Source organism: Pan paniscus, chromosome 10, assembly GCF_029289425.2.
Source record: "Pan paniscus chromosome 10, NHGRI_mPanPan1-v2.0_pri, whole genome shotgun sequence".
NCBI classification, from domain to species: domain Eukaryota; kingdom Metazoa; phylum Chordata; class Mammalia; order Primates; family Hominidae; genus Pan; species Pan paniscus.
This window is the reverse complement of record NC_073259.2, coordinates 50,623,924-50,649,957: the sequence shown is the minus strand read 5'-3', so window position 1 is coordinate 50,649,957 and position 26,034 is coordinate 50,623,924. Positions and strand designations below refer to the sequence as shown.

The window sequence follows — 26,034 nt, the reverse complement described above, 5'->3', positions numbered from 1 at the left end:
CTCTTCAAAGTTGAGAAAAATGTTTTCAGGAAATTCTCTTCAATTTACTTCTTTATGTGCACTTTTCCTTGTTTGACACTTAAATCCTTTGTTGATAAGATGGCTTTTTTCTTTAATTCAGTCTCCCCACCTTCGGCCTCTTATCATTCAAGCCAAAATTACATATTTTTTTAGAAGCTGCCACAGCAACTAATACAACTATTTTTTAAAGCAAATTATATAATAATATCTGTTTTAAAACATTTTTGATAATATCTCTGCTTTAAATTCTTTTTTGTTTCCCCAACGCCTATGGGGTAAGCAACAAAATCCTTAAAGTTCTTTCATAACTGGTCTCTGTGCGCCTTGCCTGCCTCCCCAGACTACACACACACCTGCACCTTACTCTCCTGATATAGTAAATGGGTTACTCTTTTCCACACACATCAGGACTTAGAAGATACAAATGTCACATTCCCTCTTGGCTGGAGAGCCCTGTTCTAACCAATCTTTATACATTCTGTAACATTAGGTACTCAAAGACTATAAGAATAAATAAATTTAGAAAACTTCTAGGAAAAACAGAGAAATTTAAAGCTGGCTGACATCATCTTAATACCCAGCTGTATTAGTTCATTCTCACGCCGCTATGAAGAAATACCTGAGGCTGGGTAATTTATAAAGGAAAGAGGTTTAATTGACTCAGTGCATCATGGCTGGGGAGGCCTCAGGAAACTTACAATCATGGCAGAAGGTGAAGTGAGGAAGCAAGGCACGTTAATCACAAGGTGGCAGGAAGGAGAAGTGCAAACGGGAAATGCCAGACACTTAGAAAACCATCAGTTCTCATGAGACCCACTCATTATCATGAGAACAGCATAAGGGAAGCCACTTCCATGATCCAATTACCCCCACCTGGTCCCACCCTTGACACATAGGGATTATGGGGATTACAGTCCAAGGTGAGATTTGGGTGGGGACACAGAGCGAAAGCATATCACCATCTAAAGACATTTCATTTTCACTTCCATCCAGTCATCTGTTTTATTGCTCTACAAATCCTTTGCATCCTAACCCATGACACTGAGATGAGAGGGACAGAGTGGGTGACAGAGGAAGTGGAGTGAAACTAATGAGGTCTCCTGAGGAACACAGACTGGTTGTGATCTGCCCTTAGAGACAAGCCATAGCAGAACTACACTTCACAGAATTCAGAGGCTTTGTTTCATTCCTGTGAATCTTTTTAGGGTCCTTCCTCACTTGGGTTTCTTTATTTTGTATAGTTTTGTTTGATGGGTGTTTGTGGGGGTTTTTGTTGGTGTTTGTTCATCTCATGGGTTTTTAATTTGCTTGCTTTACCATTTCCACAGGATTTTATTTAGAATATATCTGATATCCATTTGAGAGCCTGACATCCACAGTGGCTAGGTTTACCAAACGTAAGTTGGATGACCTTGAGGCACACAGTGAACTTTGACCTTGGAAACAATTTAATTCAAGGCTGAAACCACCATGAATTGTAATATTTTAGGGTCATAATGAATTAAAACTATCAACAGAAATACTGTATCAGAAAAAGATATCACTTTTCCTTTTCCATTTAATCACTTCGTCTCATGTGCTAAATCTGTAGGCCCACCTATTTAAAGGATTCTCTGGGGAACCTCCTGAAGGTTCATCCATTAGAATATGTAAGACCTTTGGTCCCCAAAATGTGCAAGGGGGGGAGACTGCCTCCAGGAAATACACCCCCACCAGGAAACCTGGGAATCCAGGTCACAGGGCAAGGCCTTAACCATACCCAGAGCTGGAACTGATTTAAGGAAAGAAATATAAAAGTAGGAGAGGCAGTGGAAAGAGTCTTGCATGCATTCCCAGTCTCCGTGCAGAACGGCGGAAGCCATTCCTTATTTTGTCTCACAGGGGACCTCATGGAAGTTCTGCCAATTAACTCAGGCAGTGGTCATAAGTTGAAAAAAGCTCCCAGAGGAATTTTGTGATATAACCTCAAGTGGGGAAGAACTCCCTTGGCCAGAACCAGGTGGGGGTGGGGGGCAAGTGGAAAGAGTGCAGGAGTTGGGTACCCCAGCTGTGCAGGCAACCTGGAAGGGATGTGGCTTGAAAGCTGCTGTTGGGTTCTGAGCTTAGATGGCCTAAAATTTAGCTTGCTGCTGCTAGCAGAAAAATTGTGACTTTGAGATCTACCTTGCCAAGTGCACAGGAGCTGGGTGGGGCTTACTGCTGCCTGTTACTCCCTACTCCCTGGGTGAATACTTCTGTGCAGTACAGGAAGCTATGCTGTCCTCTAGAACATGACACCATCTCCCCAGTGACCAGAGACCTACCCCTTGACCCCCAGAGGGGTTGTTCCTTGCCCCACACTCAGAGAGTCAGAGCAAGGACTTGCCTGACCCAGCCCCCAGCTGGCTTTGCCCATGCCCCAGCACCCCCCTCCCCCCAACCACCCTGGTAGCTTAACACAAAGGACAGACACTTTGCGGGAGCTTTATGGACCCATACATCACCAAAGAAACCAGAGTACCTCCCCTGGGTAACATAAGGCAAGCACAAACCCCACCACTGCTACTGTAGCTGGTGCTCTCCTGCAAGCACCACCTCCTGGCTAGAGGCCAACTGACACAGTCCGTTACAGCATCTCCAAGTAAACATTGTGCCCAGGAAGGAGTTAACTTGCACATGACTGCAGCAATCACAATATTCTGCATTACCTTGGCTAATCAGGAGGTCCTGAGCCTGTCCAAACAGTCCAGTAATTAATGGGATCAGTTCATTACTACCACAACTGGCTTTTGAGCAAATCAACACATTGAGGCTATCGACAACCAAGGAATCTCACAATCTATGTCATTCCCTCGCCACTCCCATCAGAGCTGGCGCTGGTACCCACTGCAGGGAGACTTGAGGACAGGTCACATAATTGGATTCACTGCAGATGTTCCCCAGCACTAGCCTAGAGTGTGGCAGCCCCACTGGCAGCTAGACTCAAAGGTGCAACGGCATTCCCAGTAATCTGATTCTCAGGGATTCCTACTCCTAGGGGAAGAGGGAATGCACCACATCAAGGGAACACCCTATGGGACAAAAGAACCCAGATGGCAGGTCTTGAGTTCCAGACCTTTCTGCTGGTGGCAAGTTTATATCAGCAGAGGCACAGTTGCAGTATTGGGCTCAGCAGGGAAAGTCTGCAGTTCTACCCCAACTCAGGTAGCCCTAGTGCTTGTGAAAGGTCTTGAAGACAGAGATTTTTTTTCTCCCTCATCCACCACTGCAGACACAACTGAGGCTTTTCCCATAGGAGTTTGGCATGAGTACACCTACAACCAGCCTTTCTGGGACTCTTCAGGGTGACTGCATCCCCACAAGAAGAATACTCCCCAGGTGCAGGTTTGCAAGGGAGGTAGAGTCCAGATTCCTCTCTACTTGGAACATCGGTATCCCTGCAGATTAAAACAGCTGCCTACCTAATCTGAACAACTGAAACACTGGGTCAGGATTGTGTCTGGGAAGTGGATAGCTTTCCTGCTGACCTGGCAGGGGAGCTGAAGTGGCTCTGGCCTTTCTGCCTGATAAAACTTCAGTGCATTTCACTGAGAGCTTCCCCAGCCACATCTGTCAAGGATGGGCCCTCTGCCCACCAATGGATATTGCATTTACTCACCTACTTTAGCCACAGCCAGTTTTTCCCTATGGGCCCTTCCCCTACTGGCCTGAATATTCAACCTAGTAAATAAAATTATAGGAAAAAATAAAGTACACACCATGGGGGAATGAGATAAGCTTCAAGAGACCGCTGCCATTCCAACCCTATAGGACACAGTGAACTTGCTCAAACACTGAGCACATTGCTACAACCAGCATCTGAGAAAGCTATCACTCTCTATAATCAAGGAACTCATACAGTCTTCACCCCTGAAAGCAACGAGAGCCTAATTACACTACAGTAAACTGTAAACATTAAAGTCACACCCTTAAGATGGAAAAAAAGAAATTAAAAACACAAATCAAAAATAAATTCAAGAATAATTAGAAGAAATATTCTACCCAAATGAGAAGGAACCAGAAAAATAATTCTGGTAATATGACAAAACAAGGCTCTATAAAACATGCAAAAGAACACACTAGCGGTCCAGCAATGGATCCAGATCAAGATGAAATCTTTGAAATGCCAGATAAAGAATTCAAAATGTTAACTATTTAGTTACTCAAGAAGAAAGGTGAAAGGTAAAAACTAACATAAAGAAATTTAAAAAACAATTCAGGGTATGAATGGAAAAAATTCTAAAGAGATAGATATCAAAGAAAAATCAATCAGAACTTCTAGAAATGAAAGATATACTTAGGGAAATACAAAATGCAGTGGAAACTTTCAACAACAGACTAGAACAATTACAACGAAGTATTTCAGAGCTCAAAGACAAGGCTTTCAAATTAATCTAATCAGACAAAAATGAAGCAAAAAATAATTAAGAGAAATGAATACAGCTTCTAAGATTATGTAAAACAATCCAAGTCTGGGATTAGGTAAAATAGCCAAACCTAAGAATAAATGGTGTTTATGAGTGAGAAGAGAAAGCAAAAACTTTTGAAATTTTGTTTGAGAAAATAATTGAGGAAAACTTCCCAGGCCTTACTAGAGATGTAGATGTCAAAATACAAGAAGCTCAAAGCACTCCTGGGAGACTTATTGCAAAAAGGTCATCATCAGTGCATATAGTCATCAGGCTGTCTAAAGTAAACATGAAAGAAAGAATTCTAAGAGCTATGAGACAAAAGCATCTGGGAACCTATAAAGGAAATCCTATCAGACTAACAGTAGACTTCTCAGCAGAAACCTTGCAAGCAAGAAGGGATTTTGGGTTTTAGCTTTAGCCTCCTTAAACAGGACAACTGTCAGTTAACAATTTTGTATCCAACAAAACTAAATTTCATAAATGAAGAGGAAATAAAATCATTTTCAGACAAACAAATGCTGAAGGAATTTGTTACTACCAGACCATCCCTATAAGAAATGCTGAAAGGAGTTCTAAATCTTGAAACAAAAGCTTAATATGCACCAAAATAGAATCTCTTGAAAGCATAATACTCACAGGGCCTATGAAACAATTACACAACGAAAAAAGTATCTAGGTAACAATTAACATGATGAATGGAACAGTATCTCACATCTCAATATTATGACTGAAAGTAAATGGCTTAAATTCTCCACTTAAAAGATACAGATGGGCAGAATGGATTTTTAAAAATCACAAACCAAGTATCTACTGTCTTCAAGAGACTCACCTAACACAAGGATTCATATAAACTCAAGGTAAAGAGGTGGAAAAATACATTGAATGCAAATGGAAACCAAAAGTGAGCAGTAGTCAGTCTTATATCAGATAAAACAGACTTTAAAGCAGCAACAGTATAAAAAGAAAAAAAGTCAAAGAAGGTAATTATATAATGATAAAAGGATCAATCTAACAAGAAGAAATTACAACTGTAAATTATATGCACCTAACACTGGAGCTCCCAGACTCATAAAACAATTACTACTAGACCTGAGAAATGAGATAGACAGCAACATAATAATAATGGGGGAATTCAATACTCCACTGACAGCACTAGACAAATCATCGAGACAGCAAGGCAACATAGAAACACTAGGCTTAACGTACACTCTAGAACAAAGGAACGTAAGATATATGTACAGAATATTCTACCCCAAAACTGCAGAATACACATTCTTCTCATCAGCACATGGAACATTTTCTAAGATAGACCATATGGTAGGCCACAAAACAAATCTCAATAAATTTTTTAAAATAGGAATCATATCGGCCAGGTGCGCAGTGGCTCACTCCTGTAATCCAGCACTATGGGAGGCCGAGGTGGGCGGATCACGAGGTCAGGAGATGGAGACCATCCTGGCTAACACAGTGAAACCCCGTCTGTACTAAAAATACAAAAAGAAATTAGCCGGGCGTACTGGCGGGTGCCTGTAGTCCCAGCTACTCGGGAGGCTGAGGCAGGAGAATGGTGTGAACCCGGGAGGCGGAGCTTGCAGTGAGCCGAGATCGTGCCACTGCACTCCAGCCTGAGTGACAGAGCAAGACTCCGTCTCAAAAAAAAAAAAAAAAATAGGAATCATATCAAATATCTTCTCAGACCACAGTGAAGTAAAACAAGAAATCAACTCCAAAAGGAACCCCTAAACTATACAAATACATGGAAATTAAACAATCTGCTCCTGAATGATTTTTAGGTTAACAGTGAAATCAAGATGGAAATTCATAAACTATTTAAAATGAATGATAATAGTGACACAAGTTATCAAAATCTTTGGGACAGGGCAAAAGTAGTGCTAAGAGGAATGTTTATTGCACTAAATTTGTACATCAAAAAGTCTGAGAGATCACAAGTTAACAATCTAATATACACCTCAAGGAACTAGAGAAATAAGAACAAACTAAATCCAAAGCTAGCAGAAGAAAATAAATAACAAAGTTCAGAGCAAAACCGAATGAAATTGAAACCACAAAAACAATACAAAAAAAAATCAATGAAACAAAAACCTGGTTCTTTGAAAAGATAAACAAAATTAATAGACCATTAGTGAGATTATCCAAGAAAAGAAGAGAGAAGATTCAAATAAGCTCAATTAGAAATGAAACTAGGGACATTACAACTGATGCCACAGAAATACAAAGATCATTCACTATTACTATGAATACCTGTATGCACACAAACTAGAAAGCCCAGAGAAAACAGATAAATTCCTGGAACCATACAACCATTGTACAGTAAATCAGGAAGAAATAGAAAGCCTACACAGACCAATAACATGCAGTAAGACTGAATCAGTAATTTTAACAATTGCAAACAACAACAAGCCCAGGGCCAGATAGATTCACAGTTGAATTCTACCAGACGTCTATTCACAGAAGAATTGGTACCAACCCTAATAAAACAATTTCAAAAAATTGAGAAACAGGGAATCCTCCATAAATATCCTATGAAGTCAGCATCACTCTGATACCAAAACCAGGAAACGACGTAACAAAAAAAGAAAACACAGACCAATATCCCTGATAAAAATGAAACAAAAATCCTCAACAAAGTACTAGCTAAACAAATCCAAAAAGACATCAAAAAGATAATACACCATAATCAAGTGTGTTTCATCCAAGGATCCAGGGATGGTTTAACATACACAAGTCAATAAAGGTAATATATCACATAAACAGAATTAGAAACAAAAACCATATGATCTCAACAGATGTAGAAAAAGCACTTGAAAAAAATCCAGCATCTCTTTATGCTAAAATCCCTCAACAAACTAGGCATAGAAGGAACATACCTCAAAATAATAAAAGCCATATTTAACACACTTACAGCAAACATCACACTGAATGGGGAAAAGTTGAAAGCATTCCCCCTGAGAACTGGAACAAGGCAAGGATGCCCACTTTTACCACTTCTACTCAATATAATACTGGAAATCCTAGGCAGAACAATCAGGCAAGAGAAAGAAATAAAGGGCATCCAAATTGGAAAAGAGGAAGTCCAACTATCTCTGTTTACCAATGATATGATTGTATACCTAGAAAAGACTAAACAGTACTCCAAAAGACTCCTAGATTTAATAAACAAATTCAGTAAAGTCTCAGGTTATAAAATCAACATAAACAAACTAGTAGCACTGCTATACACCAAAAACAATCAAGCTGAGAGCCAAATCAAGAACTCAATCCCTTTTACAATAGCTGCAAAAAATAAAATAAAATACTTAGAAATACACTTAACCAAGGAGGTAAAAGATCTCAACAAGAACTACAAAACACTGCTGAAAGAAAGCATAAATGAATAACAAACAAACAGAAATACATCCCATGCTCATGGATTGGAAAATATCCTGAAAAATGACCATATTGCCAAAAATTCATTTTCAAAGAATTAGGAAAAAAATCCTAAAATTCATATGGAACTAAAAAGGAGACCAACAGCCAAGGCAATCCTAAGCAAAAAAAAAAAAAAAAAACCAAATCTGGAGGCAATATATACCCAACTTCCAATTATACTACAAGGCTATAGTAACCAAAACAGTATGGTACTGGCATAAAAGTAGGCGCATAGACCAATGGAACAGAATAGAGAACCTACAAATAAAGCCAAATACTTACAACTAACTGATCTTTGGCAAAGCATACTACATAAATTGGAAAATGGGTGCCCTGTTTAACAAATAGTGGGAGAGTTAGATAGCCACCTGTAGAAGAATGAAAATGGATCCCTATCTCTCCCCTTGTACAAAAATCAACTCAAGATGGATTAAAGTCTTAAATCTAAGACCTGAAACCATAAAAATCCTAGAAGAAACCCTAGGGAAAACTCTTCTGGACATTGGCCTAGGCAAAGAATTTATGACTAAGACCCAAAAAGCAAACACGACAAAAACAAAAATAAATGGAACTTGAATAATCCAAAAGCTTCTGCACAGCAAAAGAAATAATCATCAGAGTAAACAGACAGCCCAGAGAATTGGAGAAAATATTTGCAAACTATGCGTCTGACAAAAGACTGGTATCCAAAATCTACAAGAAACTAAAATAAACTAGCAAGAAAAAAAGCAAATAATTCCATTAAAAAGTGGGCAAAGTCCATGAATAGACAGTTCTCAAAAGAAGATATACAAATGGCCAAACATATGAAAAAGTGCTCAACATCACTAATCATCAGGAAAATGAAAATTAAAACCACAGTGGGATACTACCTTGCTCCTGTAAGAATGGCCATTATTAAAAAGTCAAAAAGCAATAGATATTGGCATGGATGTAGTGAAAGGGGAATGCTGATACACTTCTGATGGGAATATAAATTAGTACAACCTCTATGGAAACCTGTATGGAGATTCCTTAAAGAACTAAAAGTAGATCCACCGATTGATCCAGCTAATATGATGACTGGGCATCTACCCAATGGAAAAGAAATCATTATATGAAAGAGACACATGCACACATATGTTTATTGCATCAAATTCACAGTTGCAAAGATATGAAACCAACCTACGTGCCTGCTAACCAACAAGTGGATAAAGAAAATGTGGTACATATACACCATGGAATACTACTCAGCCACAAAAAGGCATGAAATAATGTCCTTTGCAGCAAGTTGGATGGAGCTGGGGGCCATCATTCTAAGGGAAGTAATTCAGGAATGAAAAACCAAATACCATACGTTCTCACTTATAAGTGGGAGCTACGCTATGAGTATGCAAAGGCATACCGAATGATATAATGGACTTTGGAGACTCAGAAGCGGGAGGGTAGGAGGGGGTTGCGGAATAAAAAATCTACATATTAGGTGCAAGGTACACTACTTGGGTGACAAGTGCACTAAAATATCAGAATTCACCACTACATAATTCATCCATGTAACCAAAAACCACTAGTACCCCAAAAGCTATTAAAACTTTTAAGAAGAATATATAAAACCTTCAAGTATTTCTAAACAACATGTGAACTGAGGGAGGAAAAAAATACCTTAGATAATTTTAATTGCATTTGCAATGCTCCACTTTTACTAAAATATGAGTATTTGTTAGCTAATTTTTAGGTCATTAATTAATTGCCTTTATTAGTGATTAAAAATGTGTATGCTGATTGTACCTAAAATTGGAGGCAATTTAAGACTTGAAAAGGATACTACCTTTTACATTTTATTAGATAAATATTGTAGAAAAAATGTATTTTATGATTAAAAGAAAATGAAATTACGTAGCTTTCTATTTGCTTTTTATTTGTAGCTTTCTAGTAAATCTTTAGTATAAAACTGTTTAACAAAAAAAAAAGCCTAGCTTTCCTTGAATTATATTCTTGCTTGTGAATGCAAAACCTTCCAAATTATTTGAAACATTTATGTATTCAGAATATTACTTTGTGGTTTTCTTCCTAAGAAGCTAAACAATTCATTAAACAAGCTGCTCTTGAATAGATCAGAACAAGCCTAAGCTGCCTTCTGTAGAATTCTATTGTGAAGCTGTACCCATTTGTGTTTTCTTTGAAGCCATAAAAATGAAACCCTTATGCTCATATTAAAAGCATAAGAAAGGCATCTATTATGTCAATAGATTTAAAACACGGCCTTAGACACAGTGAGAACCACTCTAAAGGTTAAGAAGTTCATTCCCAAGGAAAACCATCAAAGGCCTACATATCATTATCAAAACAGATGGCATCACAGTGTTTGGAACTATAGTTTACGGACACCTACGATCTCAAATAAATCCTTGCTAATCCCACCCTTTTGTCTAGATTTTGTACTTTGATGGTAACTGCAGGTGCCTTTTCTCCATCATATCATTGCATGCCATTCTATGAATCATGAAGATACATGTACCTATATGGACACAACTCTTAATAAATACAACTTTTATACAATATGTAAGTATTTTACCAGCCACAGATATACTCTTTGTAGAAATCTATGCTTCTTAGATTCTAATCTATTATAAATCTTCAGTAGTCTAAATTTTATAGAAAAAAATGATGAAAATATACCTCTCTCATAGATTGGTGAAACTATAATATTGATTTAAAAATCACTTTGTAAAACAATGTGGAATTATCTAGTATCTAGGTATATATCCTGGAGAAACTCTCAAAAACAGGAGATGGGGACAAGAATATTCACAGCAGCATTGCCTCTAACACCAAAAAACTGCAAACAGCCCAAAAGATCAACAGGAAAATTGATATATGAACTGTGTTACCCTCAAACAATGAAATGTTGTACAACAATGAAAATAAATGAACTGTTCCCACATGCACCAAAATAGATGAACCCCAGAAACAATACTAAGCAAAAAAGATAAATCACAGAAAACTATATAAAATATGTTTCCAATTTATATAAAGTTAAAACCATGCAAAATTGAGCAATGTGTTTTTACTGTTACTTAGGTTCAGGAATTTTTTTTTCATCTAAAATCCTGCTGAAAAAAATTAAATAATACTAATGTGACTAACAGATTAAAGTAAAATTTTTCTATGATTATTTGCTACCAATCTCATATACTGAAAAACTTTTGGGATTCAAATTTAGTTTATTACAAAAAAAGTTATCTACAGACAGAAAAATCTCTCATGCATCCATACAGGTGAAAAGATTTTTTAAAAGATCATGTCCTTCAATATTTAAGAAATATCATATGACCTTATTTATATGTGGAATCTAAAAGAGTTGAACTCATAGATGTAAAGAGTGGAATGGTGGTTACCAGAGGCTGCAGTTGCAGGGGGGAAGGAAAGATGTTGTTCAAAGGGCATAAAATTTCAGTTAGATACAAGGAATAGGCTACTGTACTGTACATGGTGACTATAGTTAATAACAATGCAGTGTATTCTTGAAAACTGCTAAGAGTAGATTTTAAGTGTTCTCACCACAAAAAAAAGAAAAATAAGTACATGAGTTAATGCATTTGTTAATTAGTTTGATTAAGCCATTCCACAATGTATGCATACTTCAAAGCAACATGTCATACATGCTAAACATACACAATTTTTATTTCTGAATTTAAAAAATTAATTAAAAATAAATAAAATATTGAAGGGAAATATATAAATTATAACCTATAAAAAAAGATTTAAATAGTATCACTATTTAGCTGAAAAGAGTTCTATTTCACAGTTTACCTGACACATTGCAATACTTCAGAGTCTGCAGAAAAGAGTTATTTAATTCTTGTCTGTATATAAGATGTGGCTTGTTGTGACCATCTTCATATTCATTCCCATCTGCCTTCATTATAGGTTCTAAGAAATATTCACCGTTCTGTCCTTTAAATGTTCCCGTCTGAAAATAAAGGAAACAAAAATGATTTTTTCCTGACAGTCGCCAAGAAGAAAAAACACATAGTACCACAGGTTAAATGAGCAGACAGAAGCAAAACAGCAAGGAGTCTGTTCACTAAGAGCCATCAACTGAGCATAAAAAGTTTCCCTTCCATGGGTCACTTTTCTCTCTCCACTCCTATATATAAAGTCATGAAGACTGGATAGTATTCCAACAGGCCAAGCTAAATGACAGGCATTCCAGGTGCAAAGAACAGCATAGATAAAAGCATCAAAATGGAAAAAGTGTTTAGAATAGTCTATAAATAATAAAGCCTGTGCTTTTGATCTGTGGGAAAATAGATGCTTTAATACATTAGTGTTGAAAATATAAATCAGTACAATCAGTATGCAAAGCAATTTGGCAATATTTAACACATTAACAATGTATTTGCCCTTTAACACAGCAATTCCCCTTCTGAGAATTTATCCTACATATACCATACATTTGCATGTGTGAAATAATATACTTACAAGGTTATTAACCATAACATTGTTTTTAATAGCAAAATATTGGAACTACTTCAAAAGTCCATTGATAGAGTCTGTTTACATAAACTTTGGCACAACTATGTGATGGCATCCCTTGAGGTTATAAACAAACAAACAAAAAGAGAAAACATTCTGTGTAGTGATATAGAAAGAACTCCAATGCATATCATTACACCAAAACAAAAAAAACTACTAAACAGAATGTATACTTCACTACTATTGCATAATAAAGGAAGAAACCCTAAAACTAAATATTTCTATTTGCCTGGTTACTACTGAAAAAACTCTAGAAGGATTATTAGGAACAGTGCCGATAGAAGTGGGAGAAACTGGGTGCATGTAGGATGGACTAGGTATGGCATCGTGCTTCCAACATGCTGTCCCTCTACCTAAAATGTTTCCCTGGTTCCCACCCTTCACCTCTACCTCTGCATCATCACACTCAGTCTGGCTGGCTTCATCTCATCCTTCAAGTCTCAGCTCAAATAACAACCACCCAGAAAGTTTTTCCTTGACCAGTTTTCTAGGTAACTACATACCCATCCCTACTCCTAAAAACACATTACATCTGCTTGATTTCTTTAGCACATTTATCATATGTTGCATTTATATGTTTGTTTGCTATTTAAAACTATTCTTCCCCACTAGACAGAAGTCTTCAAATAAGCAGTGACCGATCCCTGAATTTCTACTGCTGAAGAGACTATCTGAGATCTAGGCACATGTGGTAAGCAGTAGGTATTTGTTAAACCGTGAAAGCTATTATTTCCTACCTTTGCAAGCTCAGTTTATGTTAAGCAAAAGTAGGGCATAAATTTGAAAACTTAGGCTAGACCTAGAATATAAAGACTCTTGCTTGCAGGGATTTTTGTCAGAGGAGTCCATAAACTTGGGTGAGAAAAAAAATTACATCCTTATTATCATTAACCTAATTATAATTAACCTATAAACTCCTTCATGAAAGAAATGCTAAATTTGAAAGTAGGCTACAAATTCCAGTAAGGTTGTCAATAGAAAGCACAGATATTTTCATCACATGATGATGTTTGAAATATCTAAAAATATTGTTTATGCTTATCAACACTTCAAAATTAAGGTAGTTATTAGTCTGCCATTAGATCATATTATTTAAGGTGCTAATAAAAGATACATAACTTTTTTAATATCTTGATAACTATATTTCAGTATAAATGGTTTATTTTGTATTTTTATTAATATTTTAGGTGCATTGAGATTCTGAGAAGGGTTCATTTAATCATTAAAGAATTCAAATAAAAGTGGGAGTGGAGAGCAGAGTCAAAGCAATAACTTTGAAAGACTGAACAATTGTACAACTAAAGAAAGACTAGTGAAGGGAAATGTTTAGCCATCAAGGTATGAAACAACAAGGACTTGCACTCTGTTGGAAAGAAGCCCTTAAATGGTCAATTTATGTAGATAGATCCCTCTCTCGAGTCAGGTGAGGCTAAGTCATCCAAGGGAGGCATTTATAATATTAATAGCTAATACCAATATAGAGATCAGACATTATTCATTTATATATATTCATTCATATACATATTTTATATAAATATATAATTCTTTTCCACCTAATAATAATTATTTAAAGTAAATTATATCATTATCCCCACTTTACAGGTGAGACAAATGAGGAACAGAGAGGTAAAGTCACTTGTCCAAGGCTCATACCTAGTAAGTGGCAGTATCAAGATGTGAACCCAAATACTTTGGCTTCACAATTCATGCCTTAACTCATTACACTGTGCTCATTATCACATACCAATTTTGATAAACTCTATGAACTAGTCAACAAATATTTAATGGGCACCTACTATGTGCCAAGAACCGTTCTAGGGGCTAACGATACAGAGATAAATGTGACAAAATCCCTGCCTTCAAAGAATTTATACTCCTATGGAAAAAAGGCAACCAATAAATAAAAATAGAATATGCAATAAGTGCAATAAAAAATAAAATAAGGAGAGAGAGAATAAAAGAGGGTGAGAGTGGGGAGGCACTCTGGAGGGGACAGCAAAGCTGAGGCTAGAGTAATCAGGAGGTAGCCGTGGAAAATTCTGGGAGGACATTCCACATAGAAGGGAATATTCCAAACGGTGACTGAAAGGCCTAGAGATGAAAAAGTCTTGGCAGGTAAAGTGACAGAGAGAACAGTGAGGCTGCAGCTGTGCCAGCTAGGAGATACAGAGTAGCAGATGACATCAGACAGGCAGAAGCCTGGTTGCACTAATTATGCTTGACAAAAAAAAGCACTCCTCACACCTCAGAATCACACAAATATATTTACCTACATTTAAAACTTTGCACTTTTCCACATGGAAAGGCATGTTTCTGTGAAGACCCAATTCAGAAACAAATTACTGAATTGCAGGTAGTATGATAAACATAGTTTTAGTGAATGAGACTTCATTTCCATTTCTTAATCACAAATATCTTAATATAGAGATACTTTGAAATCATTGTTTTAAATTCCACTGCAAATAAAAAGCATATTTTATTTTATTTTTCATTCATTCATTTATTATTTATGTATGTATTTATTTATTGTTACCAAGGCTGGAGTGCAGTGGCATGATCTCAGCTCACTGCAACCTCCACCTCCCAGGCTCAAGCAATCCCCCCACCTCAGCCTCCCATAACTGGCGGAATTTTGAGGGTTTTTTTTGTATTTTTGGTAGAGATGGAGTTTCACCATGTTGCCCAGGCTGGTCCCGAACTCCTGAGTTCAAGTGGTCCACCCACCTCAGCCTCCCAAAGTGCTGGGATTACAGGCATGAGCCACCACACCCGGCCCTTACTTTTATTTTTAATGTTTGTGGGTACATAGTAGGTGTATATATTTATGGAGTACATGAGATATGGTGATACAGGCATACAATGTGAAATAAGCACATCATGGGGAGTGGGATATCCACCTCCTGAAGCATTTATCTTTTGATAAATGCTTTTTGAGTTACAAAAAATCCAATTACATTCTTTAAGTTATTTTAAAATATACAATTAAATTATTATTGACTATAGTCACCTGTTGTACTAGCAAATAGGTCTTACTCATTCTAATTTTTTATACTCATTAACCATCCCCACCTCTCCCCACCCCACGCACCCTCTCACTATCCTTCCCAGCCTCTGAACCATCCCTTCTACTCTCTATGTCCATGAGTTCAACTGTTTTGGGTTTTAGATCCTACAAATAACATGCAGTGTACATCTTTATGTGCCTGGCTTATTTCATTTAACATAATGATCTCCAATTCCATCCCCATTGTTAGAAATGACTAGATCTCATTCTTTTTTATGGCTGAATAGTACTCCATTGAGTATATGTACCACATTCTCTTTATCTATTCATCTGTTGATGGACACTTAGGTTGCTTCCAAATCTTGGCTATTGTGAACACTGCTGCAACAAACAGTGGGAGTACAGATATCTCTTCAATATCCTGATTTCCTTTCATTTGGGTGTATACCCAGCAGTGGGATTGCTGGATCATATGGTAGCTCTACTTTTAGTTTTCTGAGGACCCTCCAAACTCTTCTCCATAATGGTTGCACTAATTTACATTCCCACCACAATGTACAAGTGTTCCCTTTTTGACACATTCTGACCAGCATTTGTTATTGCCTGTTTTTTGGATATAAGCCATTTTCACTGGGGTGAGATGATATCTCACTGTAGTTTTGACTTGCATTTCTCTGATGATCAATGATGTTGAGCATCTTTTCACATGCCTGTTTGCCATTTGTGTCTCTTCTTTTAAGAAAGTCTATTCAAATGTTTTGCCCATTTTTTGATCAAATTATTCAATATTTTCCCTATAAAGTTGTTTGAACTCCTTATATATTCTGGTTATTAATCCTTTCTCAAATGGGTAGTTGCAAATATTTTCTCCCACTCTGTGGGTTGTCTCTTCACTTTGTTGATTGTATCCTTTGCTGTGCAGAAGCTTTTTAACTTGATGTGATCTCATTTGTCCATTTTTGCTTTGGTTGCCTGTGCTTGTGGGGTATTGCTCAAAAATTTTTTGCCCAGCCCAATGTCCTGAACATTTTCCCTAGTGTTTTCTTGTAGTAGTTTAATAGTTTGAAGTAACATATATTTTAAATCACTATTTTAACCGAACATTTAAAGCCATTTAAATGATCATGGCAATTGTAGCCATAAAGTTCTCTTTCCACTGATATTTATTATTACATTGAAATCTCCTTAAAGGTAAGAACATATTTACTATTTTCAGAGTTCCAACATCTAAAACATTGCCTGAAACACAGCAGGCACTCCGTAGACAGCTGCAGAAATGAACATTTTTGTAACAAACCTGGTGAAGTACCTGGTTTTTTCTCATCCTATACCCTTGGGTAAATAATTCTTTAATTTTTTTTATGAACATGCTTTTTTTTTTTTTTTTTTGAGATGGAGTCTCACTCTATCGCACAGACTGGAGTGCAGTGGCGTGATCTTAGCTCACTGCAACCTCCACCACCCAGGTTCAAGCAATTCTCCTGCCTCAGCCTCCCAAGTAGCTGGGATTACAGGCACCTGCCACCGCGCCCAGGTAATTTTTGTATTTTTAGTAGAGATGGGGTTTCATCATCTTGGCCAGGCTGGTCTTGAACTCCTGACCTCGTGATCCACCCGCCTTGGCCTCCCAAAGTGCTGGGATTACAGGTGTGAGCCACCACGCCCAGGCTTTAATGAACATTCTTAAGTTATGGTACTCTTGAGACATGTCTAGGATATAGTTATATGACGGTTTTCTTTCAATGCTGAAAAGTAAAATGTTTAGACACCCTTATATAGTGTGCTAATGTGTTAGGATTACACGTTTTTAAATAGTTCAAAAATTAATGAAATTCCATCAGACTACTGACTATAAAGCACTGAAATTATAGTCTATAAAATAAAAGGCAAAGCTACAAATATTAAGAATTCTTATCTATTTCTTGGATACTTTTCTAGGGCCGATACCCTACCATATTTCACTAAATCTACCAGTGTCTATTTTCTAAAGATAACTACAAATCACTTACTTTCAACAAACACCAATACTCTAGCATTCTCTGCCTTCCTAGAAAACTAATTTTACCCATACTTATAAGAAGTAAAAAAGACATTGTTTTGAAACCTGAGTACATGGATCCATGGAAAATCCTTTTCTGACTTTTTTAAAAAGCATGCTGAAGAGGGGAAATGTGATACTATCTTGACAAAATATACTAATAGACATAAGGCAGCTTGTTTACTCAACTAACTGTACCTACAAAGCTACTTTAAATAGCATCACACTATCTTCAAGCAAAATTAAAAGTACTTATATTAACCATAGATTTTTTTTTTTTTTTGAGACAGAGTCTCACTCTATCGCCAGGCTGGAGTGCAGTGGCACGATCTCAGCTCACTGCAACCTCCACCTCCCGGGTTCAAGTGATTCTCCTGCCTTAGCCTCCCAAGTAGCTGGGACTACAGGTGCTTGCCACCATGCCCAGCTAATTTTTTGTATTTTTAGTAGAGACGGGGTTTCACCATGTTGGCCAGGCTAGTCTCGATCTCCTGATCTGCCTCGGCCTCCCAAAGTGCTGGGATTACAGGCGTTAGCCACCATGCCCGGCCAACCACAGAATTCTTTTAAGCTCCTTTTGGCTCAAACTCTGATTAGGAGGTACTATTTTAATATGCCAATAAAACTGCACATGGGTCCAATCTGTGTTCCCATGTAAGAAGAAAATACAGTTCTATCCAGAAACCATCGGTACCTCCTTTTAAGTTGTGCTAGAACACTCCAGCCTTTAAAAAATGTTGCCTTTATAACTTAAATGAAAGCTTGTATGTTTGGAAACACTAAGTTAAAAAATAATGGCAAATATTTGTCCTCAAACTGAGGATAAATACTTGTCCTTTTTATTTATTAATGAAAGACTTAGAAGTATTTTGCCCCCACTGATTTTTCTATAACCTATCCCATTGCAGTGGACTTTTTGTTCAAATAATTAAAATATTAGAGCTTTGCCTAAAGGCTCCTAAGGAAGCACTTTAAATTTTTTTTTAACTTGGAAAGAACCCAGCAAGGAATTAGCAGACTTAAAAAAAACAGGTGGTTCATAGAATTGTACTTAGATCATGCCATATTTTTAGCAACATGACTATCTGCAGATGGGCCCTGCAATTTGATTCATGATAAATGCCAATCAAATCCCTAACACTTTCTTTCAATGACTATTAAAAACAGCAAAACTAGTTTTCACTTGGGTAGGAGTTTCTTGATTACTTAATGATCTTCTATTTGCCAAGCTGTTTTGAAAGGCAGTTAAGTGACTATAAAACTGGCTCCAATTTATTATCATAGGCCAAAATTTTTATATGTTTAGAAGATTCTATAAAATTGTTTTTCCAAAATGTTCTTATTTCAGTATCATGGCATTCATCCATATATTTTTTTCAAAATACATAGCAAATACATGTACTTTTGCTACAACCAATAAGGTACTCTCAGATTTCATTAAAGGATGATAACAAGTACAAAATACAAACCCTTTGAACTCTTTTCCCAAATCATTTATAGTTATCACATTAAACACTGTCAACTGGAGAACATTCGGAAATAAGGTACTGCTGAAGTGTTGACTAAAATACTTAGTTTTTCCATCTTCAATCATAAATCATATCATAAGAATCAGTATGATGATATATAAGAAGAAAGCCTAGGTATGAGTTCTGGGTTTGTACTCAGAGAATCTTATGTAAATTACTTTATATCTTTGACCTTCAGTTCCATTGTCTGTAAAACAAAATTGAAATAATTGTATCTACCCAATTTCCTAGGAAGGTTAATGTGTGTTTAAGTGATATTAATAATAGGAGCTTCAATAATTGTTTTGAAATTGAATGTATTTTGAAGCAAGATGAAAAATTCTCCACTAACAACACAAATGTGACAGCCACTCTTTTTACCACTGGCAGAGTATAAATGTTATATAATCGAAGACCACAAATATGAACTCTGAGATTAATTTTTATTTGGGGATAAGTAAAAATGTAAAAAGTTTTCTCTCTCTGACAGTTTCTCCTTATAACACCATTAATCATGCCTAGGAAATAGTGTATTATACAGAAACACACATTGAATAAATGAATGAATCAATGATATAAAGAAAACACAAGAATTAACTCCAGATGCATAAAACAGAAAATTCATAGTAAGGGTTTTGTTTTGTTTTGTTTTTTAAGATTAGTTGTTCTTCTCTTCTCTTCTCTAGCAGCATTATTTACCTTCCCCATTCTGAGACAATTCCAGATCTCTAGTATAAAAATGAAACAATAAAAGGGAAATAAATACGTTGCTGGTACCTTACCTTTTTAAAAGGGACTGGTCTCCTGCCAAGTCCTGGTCTATTCAAATCAAGAAAATAAAACAAAGACTAGACTCATCTACCCAAGATTTATGTATCCAAAAGACACAAGTTCAAATAGTGTGCCCCAGCAGCCTTGATAACATGGAGCAAATTCTGTAATATTTCTCATCCTTGTGGGCACTGAGGTGTTATGAAGTCATATGAACTAATTAAAAAGTGGAAAGAACTGTCAAAGAAATGGCCACGTTCTTGTGGGGTCTGCGTAGTGGTCCTCAGATGGCCTCTCCCAAACTGTCTCCAAAATATCCGTGAAAATATGAAATCAAAAATCATAACAATGAGAAATTTAAAATAATAAGAAATCATTAAAAACTATTTTGTAGGTCTATAATGGAAACATACTCATGATATATTGTCAAAATATTCTGAAGCAATATTACTTTAAAACAAACACAAAAATACATATAATATCTAGAGGGACATATGCCATACATATGCCAGACCACCTGTAATATTTGTAGCATATATTTTCCTAGTTTATTTTTAAATTTTTTTACAATTATTTTGACATGGAATTCTTCAATTATCATTTGGGCCAATCTATTGTTTTTTTTCATGTGTTATTTCTTGTATTTTTCCCTATCTAAAAATTACAATATACTGTCATTTTCTTTTACTTTAGTACAGTTGGAATTTTATTTGGTTTACCAGTAAAGTGAGAATTCAAAATTTAGTTTTTCCCTATAATAAGTTCTTGGCATTAAAAGATTTAAAATAAATGCCTTTTAGGCTTTGGCAACTGTCACAGAAAACTAACTTGAAGCAATTATCAAAACTTGATCTGCTGTCAGAAGCCAACTAAGTTTTAGAGGGATTATACTGTCAAAGAAAACACTAGCCTGGACTGAAAAAGCCTTTGACGGAGTTCATTGTAAAATAACCTACAGGCTTTCAGAATTACCCCAGCATTCTTGAAGCTCCCCCAAGACAACATCCTCCTGAGACCCCATTTTAGATGTGGCCATGGAGGAAGATGGACAAGACCGTTCCAGAAGGTAGAACCAAGGATCTGGGCAATTGAGGTCCAAGGATCCCAGCAAAAACCAAGGGCTGGGCACTTGGCTCATGCCTGTAATCCCAACACTTTGGGAGGCTGAGGCAGGAATGCTGCTTGAGGCCAGGAGTTCAAGACCAGTCTGGTCAACATAGGGGAACACCATCTCTACTAAAAATTTTAAAAAAGAAAAAAAAACTGGTCAGGTGTGGGGGGGTGTGCCTGTAGTTCCCAGCCACTTGGAAGGCTGAATCAGAAGTATTTGAGCCCAAGAGTTCAAGGCTGCAGTGAATTATTATCATGCCATTGCACTCCATCCTAGGCAACAGAGCAAGGTCTTGTCTCAAAGAAAAAAAAGAAAGAAAAGTAATCAAGGAGCTCCCCTCCTTCCACAGTAGTGAGTCTCCACAATTCCTCTTCAGGAGTCAAAAACTGCTAAATATCAGTGACTACTAGGTGTCTCCTATTCTTCTTTCTGTAGCAAGTTGGGGTTAGGGTTGCAGTCATGCTGGTCATGCTGTATACTTGGCTGGTAGCTGAAGATAATTTATCTTTTTAATTCATATTTTTCCAAGCTACAAAGAGCCACATCTTGACTTTATGGAGAAGACTGCGTTATCCAGAGATCCTGGACATTGAGCCAGAGTCAGTGCCCCTGTGGGAACTTTGAGTTTTCTCCTTATAGACAAGATGAGTATGTTTGATGTGTGATCTGTTTGGTGAACAGAAGAGCAGCCTGTAATAAAGACTATTGGTGATCACCAATATGGGTGTTCTTTCTTTCTCCTAGGAAAAATCAACGCCCCTCATTTTCCAGTCTTTTTTATATCTAGGTAGAACCAGGCAACTAGTTCTCCTCAATAGAATATACATAAAATTGGTTTGCGTCACCTTTGGGCTGAGAAAGTCAAGATCCAGTATACCTTCTCCATGCTCTTACTATAGTTATAAATTATATAGCTCATAAACATATTTGTAATTAATAAACAATATTTTTCCAATAGAAAACACATAACTGTACCACCAAAACCTAATAGTGGCTGTTAGGTAATAAATGACTGATAAATATTTGCTGAAAAAAAATGAACAATGTGTTTCTTCCTTTGCATATTAGTAAGAGTTGGACAGCTTAAATATATTTCATAGAAAACAGTAATTACAATAATTGCAACAGAAATAAAGCCACAAAAAACAAGGATGTGATGTAAGCTCAAATGAATGAACTAATAAATAGAACACAATTAACTTAGGTATCATCGGAAAAGATTTAGTAAATACAGAATTTCTTAAATGTGCCCAAGCACTTTAACTAAAATTGGTAAAGTAATTTTCCTGCATCGAATGACTGAGGTAAAGATGAGCTAGCTAAATATTTGGCATATATAAATAAAAGTTAGCTGCTTATCTTACTCATAATACATGTGTTGAGCAATTTTATATGTTATATTAGGTGCTAAAAGAAATATGACTATCATTTCTACCTTCTAATTCTATAAATGAAATAGAAATGCAGACACCTAGCTTTAATTTAATATGTAATGAGAGTACATGTGCATAAAACGTCAACTGGTACAACAAGGACGCCCTGGTCAATTTTGCCAAGAGAAGATCAGGGGAAAAGGAAGGCAGCTCAAAATGGATCAGGAAGGACAGTTAGGAGGTTGAGGGAAAGGACATTCTATACAGAGAGAAGAGCAAATATAAATTCAAGCAATTATGAAGATTAGAGTAAATCTGTGATAGAATCAAACAAGTGTCTCCAGAATAATTACCTTTCTTGCCACTTCTGTCATTGCCTTTTTTGGTTAACAGCCACAAGATCATTCAGTCATTTAAACCAGAGTCATTAAAACCTTTTTGGTCTCCTTCACCAATGCTCCAGAATTCTAAGGGGTCTCCTGCAAGGCTGCTCCACTTCAGCACTACGGACAGCTTGATAATTCTTTGTGTAGGGGGCTGTGCTGTGCATTGTGGGATATTGCTGGCCTGTACCCATGCTCTGCCAGTAGCATGCTCGCCTCAATGCACCTACAGTTGCAACAACAAAAATTGTCTCCAGACATTGCCAAATGTCTTCTGGGGGACAAAACTGCTCCCAGTAAGGAAGCACTGATCTGCAGTAGCATACGGTCCATAGGTACCCACTCTTCTCCTTCCCCACTGCAACATTACTTTAAATAGCCTCTCTTCCTTACCCGCAGTAGGGTAATAGACTACAACACTGGTCTTCTCAGTGACTCACTGCCTCCCCTGTACCCTGCACAATGGTGCATAAGAGGAGATGTGCCTCCTAATACATTGAACAAACCTACCACATACTGTTCAAATTCTCACTCCTTTACAATGCATTTCAGGACCTTAACAATCTGATTCCTTGGTCTTAAACTCTCACTACCAAATCTACCCTGTTTTTCAGCTGCACAGTCCACGAGAAGTCCTTGAATGTTCATATCCATGTTTATTCATTCCTCAAAGTCCAGTTGAGAAGTCTTGCCCAGCAGAGGTCTCACAACTCTCTTAATCACTCCTTCCTTAATTATTTCATTCCTCAAAGTTTACATAGCACTTTTTATGTTGTCTACTTTAGCAAGGGCACTTTGAAATCCATCACAGTGTTTGCACCCTGGCCATAGCTCCCAAGGACTTCTCCCTGTCAGTAACTGAGTATGGTAGGGATATCATGGCAGACCTGTTCTCGAGAGCCATAGACTCTTGTTCTGGCCAAGTCTGTCTCAAGGACAGCTTTGCTCAACCTTGCTTGGACTGCCCAGCAGCCTAGGATGCTACTACCCAACATTCTCATCCTTTTTTTCCCCTATGTAAGCCTTTTTTTCTTACATAAGCTCTTACACAGCTCTCCAAGCTCTCTCCTTAGTTTCTCTAACACAGACACTTCCCCTAACTAAAATCTTATCTTTGCATCTGTCTCTTGAAAGACCTGGACTAACACACACTAGAATGTTAAAAGAACAGCATAAGAAATTTTCCATACTGCTGTTTGACTAGTATTGCAGCAAGTACATGAATAGCCAAAAGAGGTTCTTATTAGTTTTCCCAATAAGAAAAAATATGAATACAGAATGGCATGTGTAATAATCCAAGGCTATATTAGTCCTGGAAAATAGAAAGTTTGGAAAATAATAAAACTAAAATTTTGCCAGAATACACAAAAAACAGTAAAAACACTATTGATAGTTTCTATATTCTTATTTCCTGTCTGAACAAGAAGTTACTAGAGCAACTCAATAATCAGTCATCAGAGAGGTAATGCTTGACATGTTGCAGAATGGTTCATGTGAGAAACTTCAAAAGTACACACAGCCATGACAAGCTCTACTCCATGTATAAGTCAGATGCAATGTCTGGTTTCATGACATCTGGAAACTGTTTCCTTCAACCAGAAAGACTGCATTGCCTCAAATCCCACCAAGAAATAGAGAAGTTAACTGTCTAGGCAGTTGAGTTAATCCCTGAAGACCTTGGGAAGACTTGAACACCCTAGGTAATATGAGAAAAGGGCTACCAGAAGCATGAGGGATTGTCAGAAACAGCCTGTGTAAAGTTTGTCAATTCCATCCTGACAAGTATATGCCAACTTATTAAATACTGATCTCTAAATACTTTGGCAAGAGTATTTAACAACATTATGAGATGATAAATAATACAACCATAAAAAAGAAGTTTAGAGTTGGATATAGGGATATTAAGTCCTGGTAACTATATGTGTTATGAGATAGCCTATCAATGGATTAAAAACATAGAGTTTGATTAGCCATTACATTACTTATAGATAATTTTATGATTCAGTTCCATTTTTATACTTTTTATAGATCTTGGAAATGTATAAATAAATCTCTATTCAGAAATGTTTGAATTATGGGATGAATAAATACTTACACTTATGGAAAATAAAAATTATAGAGAAGAAAAGATTAGAAAAGCAAGAATTATATACATGTTAAACAAAGAAAATTTCTGCCAGACTCTTAGACTCTTCTGGTTCTTGGGCTCAAAATACTTAGGAAAAAAACTAAACAATACTAGTTATGGTTCAGAGAAAAACATAAATACCAAAACTTCTAAAAGTGGGGGAAATTTAACCATATAGAAATTAAAAGAAAGTATTAGTTCACATGTTTGGGGTTAATTCAAAACTAACAACTAAATGGAATCAATAAATACATTGGGGTGTCAACTTTAACAAATGGTTATACAGAGATATTTTGAAAATATTAATTTGATTTGTTTTTCATTCTTTTTCTCTAAAAGCCACATTCGCTGCCACCAGCGAAGGGAATGAGAGAGTCTACCTCAGTTGGGAAGATGGAAAGGCAAAAGGTCAATTAAATGAGATGTGAAAATGGAACTCAGTAGATACTGGGGGGGGGGGGGAAGGGGAAAGGCAATGGAGGCAAAGAAAACAGATGCTAAGATGTATGTACATTAACTTCTCCACTGGGGGGTTAAAATCCCAGAAACAGAAGGCATATTGCATTGTTCAAAGGGACTGCCCAAAGAGGTGTTCCAGGGTGCTGACTATGTGGGACTCAAGGAAGGAACCCTCTGAAAGGGTTCCCTACACACATCAAATTTAGAGGTGTAGAAGAGTTCGACAAAGAGAGGAACTGAATCCCTCTTGACTCTCAAATGCCATAGAGGGCTTGAGGCCTTTAGAGGAGTCTGCAAGAAGAGCAATAGCATCACCAAACCAGTTTACCTGGAGAAGGTGATGCAGCAGGACTTTGTATTTGAAGGCTGCACAATGAATCACTGAGACAAGAAATCAAATGGATATTATAGCCAGAATTCAGAGGGATATACAGCACTAGTGAGAGCCCAGAGGAGGATGAGTCAAGACCAGTGAGCTCTCATTGAACAAGGAGAAAAAAGGCCATAAGTTCTCAGGCCCAGAAATCAGCTGCTGTTAACAGAAAAGTACAATGAAACTATGGCACAAAGAACATCACCAGAAACTTGAGGAACTGAAGGACGGTACAATTTCCTCACCCCTCTCCCAAACAATACAAAGACCTCATAACATGTTATAACCCTGTATATAGTCAGTTTCTATCAATGGTCAATGAATTCTTGAATCCACCAATATATGAAACAACACTCATTAGCAGAAAAAGAAATGAAATTGGATGCTCATTTCAATATACTCAGGAAAAACATTTAATAAACTACAACATCCATTCATGATTAAAAGCAAAACTAAAGTAAAGCAAAAAGCGACTAGAAAAAGAAGAG

General features: G+C 36.8%; 1 protein-coding gene across 1 annotated transcript in view; it reads right to left on the bottom strand.

The window, feature by feature from the left end:
• ADAMTS20 (ADAM metallopeptidase with thrombospondin type 1 motif 20) overlaps positions 1-26,034 on the bottom strand; it is a 191,725-nt gene that overhangs the window by 161,862 nt on the left and 3,829 nt on the right. The window contains exon 3 of the mRNA XM_055095736.2: positions 11,673-11,832. Within this exon, the coding sequence (XP_054951711.1) occupies positions 11,673-11,832 (160 nt within the window). The remainder of the gene's footprint in view (positions 1-11,672; positions 11,833-26,034) is intronic.